Source organism: Monodelphis domestica, chromosome 3 (genome assembly GCF_027887165.1).
Source record: "Monodelphis domestica isolate mMonDom1 chromosome 3, mMonDom1.pri, whole genome shotgun sequence".
Lineage (NCBI taxonomy): Eukaryota > Metazoa > Chordata > Mammalia > Didelphimorphia > Didelphidae > Monodelphis > Monodelphis domestica.
Window position 1 is genome coordinate 431,062,362 of NC_077229.1, and position 8,252 is coordinate 431,070,613.

General features: G+C 38.7%; 1 protein-coding gene across 10 annotated transcripts in view; it reads right to left on the minus strand.

Annotated features, from left to right (window-relative positions):
- The window catches only part of TCF4 (transcription factor 4), a 438,336-nt gene extending 431,184 nt beyond the window's left edge, over positions 1–7,152 (minus strand). For 2 of the 10 annotated variants that reach the window (XM_007487544.2, XM_001366657.3), the window contains exons 1-3: positions 6,564–7,152; positions 4,248–4,339; positions 2,412–2,484 (exon numbers count right to left, since the gene is read on the minus strand). In XM_007487544.2, the coding sequence (XP_007487606.1) occupies positions 2,412–2,484; positions 4,248–4,319 (145 nt within the window). In that variant the 5' untranslated portion in view covers positions 4,320–4,339; positions 6,564–7,152. Of the gene's footprint in view, positions 1–2,411; positions 2,485–2,872; positions 3,068–3,217; positions 3,447–4,247; positions 4,340–5,254; positions 5,384–6,563 lie in introns of those variants that run through there. The other 8 variants (XM_056824457.1, XM_007487546.2, XM_056824458.1 and 5 more) reach the window with 6 other exon arrangements.
- Between the last annotated feature and the right edge of the window lie 1,100 nt (positions 7,153–8,252).

Here is an 8,252-nt window from a genome sequence, read left to right on the forward strand (position 1 = left end):
GGATGAAGGTGAAGTAGATTTACAGAAATAAATCATTTGTTTCTCTGTTTAAACTTTCATAGTGCACTCATTCAGTGAAAGGGCAGGTTGCATATAATTCATTTTATCTGCTTTAAAATTATCATGAGTTAAAAAGTACTTTATGATTGTGGGTCTGAAAATGCAAACCATCTTCTTTAATTAATATACCTATATTCAAGCCTATCTTACAAAGACAGGGATAAATTAATACTCCTCCTACTCTGTAGCTTCCATTATTACTAACATCTTCACAGTACATCAAAAGTATATCTTGCATATTTAACGGGCCATTGGGAATAAAATAGCAACTACACTTTTAACTCATAAAAGCAGACTTTCAGTCTCAGCACTACACCTGTGATATAAAGTCTGATAGTGTATTTCCATAACTTTTTTAAAAATGATGGCATATTTCCTTCAAACTCACATAATTCCATGCTAAATCTCAAGTTTTTAGGTGATGCAAAGTAATTTTCCTAAGCAACTGTACAAACTTCAATATATTACCATGCTCAAATTGCATTCATGTATACCTCTATTTACTATGCCTATGTTCTCAAAACTATTATAAGCAGCTTTTTAAACATGTATTAAATAATAGCATCTCAGTTATACTTGGAATAAATGTTGATGAAGTTAGAGCATCAACTAGGAGTAGAATCATATTCATCCCTGTGCCACAAACTTCAAGTTGCTAACTTACCTTAATTGATTAAAGCTTGTTTAAAGTGATGTACCTAAGTCATTTCCAAATGTCTCAGGTTTAAAGGTAGTGAAGAGCTGATTTGCAAAATTGTGTATCATTGCATATTTCTAGCATAATCTACTTAAAGGTTTAAATTATAACCAAAAACCTTAAGCCTAAAGATATACTTTAAGAAAATTACTGTCAAAAAAGAGTTAGTTATTTTTGTATTGCTTGTGTCTGAACATGAAAAATTGATTTGTCTAACAGAGATAGTATACTATTTCTACTAATATAATTTCACATCAAAAAACTGTATAGTAGATACAAGTCACAAAATGTGAGTTGGGAAATATTACCATAACAAATTGAAAGGTTATCAAAGAAATAAATCCTCAGAAGTCACTAACCAGAAAATACAACAGTACTCATGATCTCATGCTATAAACATTTGTCTAATACTTTTAAACTTTTAAGTAATATATCAATAAAACATAAAATTAAACTGTGGTAACCAAAAGAATTATCTCATGTTTAAAAGAGAAAAATGTAGACCATGTGCAAAACTCTTTCCTCTAGACTTAGTAACAAAACAAAATGCTTATCTTGTTTCAAAATAAACAGTTTTTAAAAAACTAATGAATTCTGTAAGATTGTACAAAGAATGCAAAACATATAAGTGAACAAGTTTCTTTCATTGCTCCAGTACCAAACGATAATAACAGTAATAATTCATACTCAATAACTAATGGATATTTCCACTGGCATCTTAGAGTTAAAAGATGTCAACATTTACCCATTTGATTGAGAATAGTACTACATGTTTACATTCATATGCATATGTACTCTTATGTACAACAGCCAACACTATTTAAAACATTACAGCTGTTTTAACAATTGTAGATGCATTTTTCTGCCTGGGTTTCAGGACAGCATGTAACAAAGTAAGAATCCTTCTAAAACGAAACTTAGTGAATACATATTAAATATCTTCAAAGGCATGGTATAATCTTAGGTACACCCAGACAGTTAAATATCCCCATATTTAAAACTCAATTGTCAAAAAGTCATCATACAGAGATTCCTTTGTGAATACCGCTGTGGAATTTTTTTTTTTAATACCAAACAGAGATCTCTTAATTGTGAAATTCAGAAGTTGATTCAAATTTACAACTATACAAAAATTTGATGGACAAGTAGGAAGAGAGGAGAAGAGAGAATATATAAAAGTACATTTAAAAATATTCATGTTCAACCTCTCAATTTAATAAGAGATTCCATATGCAGGATATAAAGTGCTCCTCTCTTTAAAAGGGTTCATTTAACCCTGAAGTTACTAACAGATTTCTTAAAAATCCTGTTTATAACTACAAAGGAACATTAAATTATCCTCCACAATAACAATACTCCTTAAAAAGGAATGATCTTTATATGTTTGATTACATATTCATATTTTAGCGAAGTGATGGAATTTTGAGATAATTTTCTTGCCAAAGAGGAATGAAAAAATTAAACTTCCAAAAAACCCAAAGAATTTTTGTGTGCCATCCAAATATTGGACTTCAAAATAATTCAGGCAATTGATAATACTTGAATGACTGCATTTCAAAATATATTAAGAGAACCACATATATAAACATATATTATAAGGTAATGCACAACTAATAACATTTTAACTACATAGTAAGAAAAAGAATTTACATACTTGAGCCAGTAAAATGTCCACTTGCCAAAGAAGTTGGTCCATTTTTCCCACTGCTCACAGGAGGTGAAAACATCTAAAAGAAACAAAGAAACATTACTGCTAGAAAAAAGGGCATTTTTTGTGTGTGTGTTCACAGCTAGTCAAAAGTTCCTTCACATTCTTAACAAATAAGTCAAAGCTTATGTAAAGAGCTTATTTAACACAACACTATCACCATTCAACTCAAAACTAAAACTGGCACAATATTACTAATCCAGACTCTTACCCCCACACACACACACACTCACACACCACTCTTTTCTTTTCAATTAGACTCGGTAGATTCTTAGACAATATTATTAACATTTTGAAAAACCACATTCCCCAAAATGTTATCAAGATTCAGGTTAGGGACAACAAGCCTCCCATGAAACTAGTATTTTGACAAAGAAGAAGAAAGTTGCTTGTTTTAAGTTTAAAACCTTGGCCATGAAGGTGGCAACGTCCATTTCAATCTCGCATAGAATTTGTCTGTCATATGTGAACCCAAATAAAAAATGAATGCAAACTGCCACCTGCACTATATTCTCATTTCGTCTCTAACATGAGAGCAATTTAAAGCAAGTCTCTCTCTTCTCTCTTCTCTCTCTCTCTCTCTCTCTCTCTCTCTCTCTCTCTCTCTCTCTCTCTCTCTCTCTCTCTCTCTCTCTCTCTCTCTCTCCTCCCTCTCTCCTTTCTCTCTCTCCCTTCTCTCTCTCTCCCCCCAACATTTATTTCGACCTAATTGGTTTCCCTCTCCTTCGACGTTTCTAGTGGATAATACGCACCTTCCCTGAGTCAGAGCCTGCAAAAAGCAAAGGAACAAATGGGAAAAGTGCAACAAGCTAAGAGGGGGCTGAAAAGCTGCCTCAGGCTATGTTTCCTGGCCAAACTTCCGAAAGCCATTTCTCCAAAGAAAAGTCAGCAGCAGCAGCAGCAGCAGCAGCAGCAGGAGCAACACCAGCACCAGCAGCAGCAGCAGCACCAGCAGCAGCAGCAGCAGCATTGAAGCAACCCCGTTTACAAGGCGGTTTTGGATGGTGCATGTTGTGGATTATTATTTGGGTTTTGTTTTGCAAATGCATCTTACCACCAAACTCATCAACCATTAAAAAGAAATAAATATTCCTGACAAGTTTTGGGTTGGACATGGGCAAGAGGATAATGAGGTAGATGAGAGGGACAGCAAAGGCTGTTAAACTTCCCAAGTGTTCATTTTCTAGTCAAACTGGTTTAAGAATTATTAAATTTACAAATTAAGTGCATAGAATCCAAAAGGATATATACAAGTGCTTATTTACATGTAAGTACATATATATACATACATATATATAAACAAATATATGTAGCTTTTAGAATTCTAAGAAGAGATTTCATGTGGAGGACAGAATGTATTTCTGATCCAAGGTATCATTTTAAAATAAAACTGAGACAATTGGCTCCTCCTCTTATCTATTAAAAAAAATGTTGTTGAAACAATGAGTAGTGAGAAAGTACAAGTACTTTCAGTGTTCTGATATGTTCAACCTTTGGGTTTACTTAAGGGTGTTTTCTTTTTCCCTTTGAACTGTAATTTTCTGGGGTGGGGGGACTTCCAAGGTATCTAATTAAACTCCAAAAAATGAGGGGGAAATGCCTATATATTTCATAACATCCAAGAAGAGACTTGTCCATAAAGGCATTCGAATTTAGCATGGGCTTAGCCGATTAAAAATTACTCGTGTACTTTAGATCAGTTTATTTGTTTTTAGCTAGAAGTGTTTTGTTTTGTTTTGTTTTGTTTTACAGCTGTAGTTAGTTTCCACCGTTCTTTCTTACCGCACTGAAATCCAGTAAATCACTCAGCTCTTTGTCCGTCCCTAAGGCAGCCATTCGCTGTTGGTGATGCATTTTAGCAAAATCACACAAACCTAGAAACATGGAAATAACCGCAATCAGAACCCAGTCCCGATCCTTAGAGGAAACACAATCGGATTTTTGGAGACTGGGGGGGTGGGGTGGGGAAGGAGGAGGGGTGTAATTGAAGTGGAAGGGGAGGGAAGAGAAGTGGGGAGAATATTTTTAAGATGGAAGGGGCAGCAGTAGCAAAAAAATAAAAGAAGAAGAAATATATTGTATTTCCAAAAGAGACGATCAAAACTGGTAACATCCACTCTAAAACCAAACCAAACCAAAAAAAAAAAAAAGCCGCTCTCAGCGCATCATTTATGCAACAGGAGGTACAGCAAAGAATGAATGGATCTCAGAGAAAAGAGAAACTACTCAGCAACGATCCGGTCTCAACTTTCCCCCCTCCCCCTCCCCCCTCGCCCCACTCACACACATACACACACACACACACACACGCACCCACACACCCCTCCCCTCCTTTTAAAGTAGCTATGAAGAAATTAAAAGATGCGAATCTTCTGAGTAAAAACACTTCCGATGGGGAGAGGGGGAAGGTGGCAGAATAGAGGGTGGTGGGATCGGGTTCGGTAATTACGCAGAACCCTAATGTGTGGAGTACAGGGTGATTTTTTTTTCAAAAGGCCCATAGCAAAGTCATCAGTTCCTTTAAAGTGGGCAACGCCGAGGGAGGGTGGATGGGGGGGGGGGGGAGAAGAGGGAGGGGAAACCGGGAGGGGGGGGTTGTCTCTATGGAGCAGAAATGAAATCGCAGCCCCAAGGAAAGAGGAAAAAAGCCGCGTGTAAGGAAGGCTCCAGCCACCCCCTCCAACAGCTCCTGGCCGAGCCTCGAGATCTTAGCTTTGAGCTCCTTCCGCTAGCTATACCATCACACCATCAGCCACAGATCCACCAGAAATGCCAGCTCCGGTACCTACCGCCCGAGAGAGAGATGGGGCTCCCCTTCCAATAACAGCACCGAGACGGGTTTCATTTCTAATCACTGCATTCACAAAACACACTACCACTACCACCACTACCACTACCACTACCACCACCACCACCTCCTCCTCCTCCTCCTCCTCCTCCTCCTCCTCCTCTCCTCCTCCTCCTCTCCTCCTCCTTTCCTCCTCCTTCACCACTACCAACCACTACTACTACAAGATCCAGAGACACCCAGCAAAGATCCCTGACTCTTAACACCAACTCTCTTCTCCTTTAGGGAGGGGAGGGGAGGTGTGTATGGGGGAAACACGCAAAGACAGACAGAATTGCAAGTTCAGCAAAGGGGGGTGGGTGGGTGGGGGTGTTGAAGAGAAGGGACGCATTTCTCTCCAGGTCGGTTTGGCTAGATTGGTTTTGGGTTGCCTTTCTTGAAAAAAAAAATCAAAACATCTCTCTTGCCCTCTCCCCCGACACCCCCTCTCAAAAAATACAAACGGAAATCCATCAGGCACCTCATTCTCCTTCAAACACTCAGAATCTGAACCACCAAGAGTTCAATCATTGCCGATTTCTTCCCTAAGAGGCACTTTTTAATTTATTATAGTTTCAATTTCTTCAGTTCTTTCTTTCTCTCGCTCTCAGACACAGGGCAAGGCAAGTTTATACTAGGCTACAAATACACGTGATGCAAAAAGACTTTGCCAAGAGGAACATTTTTCTTTTCCATACATAAAATAGCTCAATTGGGGGGAGGGGGGATGTTGTCTTCTTGATTTGGCTTCTTCCTCTAACTGTAAACTGCACATAGTTTGTCCCCCTCCTTTTTTAAGTCACACAGAGTATTGCCACAAACTTCGCAAGTATGCATTTAGGGTGGATTGTTGTTTTGTTTGCTTTTTACACTCGAGTTTCTAGGGCTTGCTCAATCCCCTTTCTCCAGAAATATGTTTAGATTCAACATTTACTGCTACTGGGCCTATAAACTACAAAAATCTATATTCGCGTCACTTTTCAGGTTAAAATAAAGCTTTATACTTTTCAAGTTTCGTTATACACGCGTGTTTTATGCAGAATCTGCAAAGTATACGCTTCAACGTGTGTGGAAGTACACACATTAAACACACCCTGTTATTTCTACATGTGCGAGTACAGACAAATAATGCAGGCACATTTTTTTTCTCAAATTGCTATCACTTTCCAAGTTGCTCCTTTTGCTTTAATAACATATTAGGATCAACATTTCTTTAAAACAATAAATAAAATTAAAAGACAGTTTACTCTGACAGCAAATTGTAACTTTACCTTAAATGGCCACAAATATTCTCACAATATTCCAAGGAAAGAGACTTTTGAAAAAGAGAAAATCTTCTGCAAGTGCTTATTATCTCACATGTGTATCCCCCAAAAGTACTTTTTAACTGGTACTCAGTCCTGCTCCAGGGATATTCCACAGATCACAAGATCATGCACCTGGCTCTGATTTTTGCATTTTCCACCATAAAATAACTTCAAGAAAACATCACACACACACACCAAAAAAGAAAAGAAAAAAATGAAAAATTCACCAACTTTTTTTCTCCCTTTTGCTTATTGTCCTTTTAAAAATATGTAAACAGAATAGTTAATAATTTTCCTCAAACAAATCTTGTTGGTTGGTTTTTTTCTTCGTCTCCTCTAAAGTCTTAAACTTGTTCCAAGTTTAGAGATTTCTCATCATCATCATCATCATCACCATCATCATCACCATTGACTCCCCCGTGGAGTCACATTGATAATAATAGGTTTCCCTGAAAGATACATTGTAATCCATTCACATCCGGGCACTGCGGGGCTTATAAAGAGAAAAGCGCTGCTGCTGCTGCCGCCCGCCGCTGCTCTTACAGACAATGACTGGGGAGGGGAGGGGAGGAGGAGAAGAGCCATAGAGTGGTAAACATTGGGGCTAGACGGGCACCCAAAATGGCGTCGGGGAGCCTGTCTCCGCCTCCTCTTGGAAAGGAGGGGGGCGGGCGGCCCATGGAGCTCCGGAGGAGGGAGGGCGGGAGGGGCTATGTGGGCGGGGCCGGGAGGGGAGCGGGAGCCTGTGGCCGCTAGCGGCTTGTCCTCCTGCTATCTTTGCCCTCCTCTCCCTCCTTTTAGTTATTTTTTTTTTCTATTTTTTCCAAGTGCTGGATCTGGAGAGAAGGTTGGGGGTGGATTTTTTTTTTAAAGGAAATCAGTAGGTAAATTATTCCACAGATTTTAGCAAAAGAATCATTTTCAAGCTCTCCCTCACTTGCCCCTCCCAAAACTTGCATTCGCACACTCCCCCAACTTGTGCTTTCTTAAGTGGAGGGGGGGTCACCTTGGGTGCCCCAAGAGTGGGGGGCGGAGCTACAAACCCTGAGAATCCAGAACTTTGTGGCTGAAGCTGGAAAAGAAGGATTCAGCTTGGGGGTGGGGGGAGAGGGCTGCGGGGCAGAGTTGTCTGTCCTTCACTTAGGAGTACCGAAGACCAGAAACAGATTCCCTCCCCGTCTGCCCTGCTAACTGAGGGACTTCCCGAAAGAGAGCCTCTATTTTTACTTTTTTTTTTTTTTTGAGGAGGGAGTAGTGATTCTCGTACTTTTTAGGCTTTGGAGCTTCTTCGAATGGCCTCACCCATTCTGTTTCCATTGCCTGAGGGCAATTCCTGCTCAAGTGCTACCTTTTTGCTGTGACCCTGTAAGGTTACCTTGTATTTACTTTCTGTATATACTCCGATACAGAGTTTCTGTGCATACTCTGTATACAGTTTCCCAAAAGTCAACGCTATTTTCAGCTTTCTTACCTATAAATTTAAATACCAAAGATTTAAATAATACTAGGTATTACATTTAAATACCTTTGTATTTATTAATATTAAATTTAAATACCTTGGTATATAAGTTGCAAGCTATATACGTGTAATATCAAGTTTTATTTAAAGCTTAAAATTATGCTGATTTTAGGGACACTGTATATATTTATATG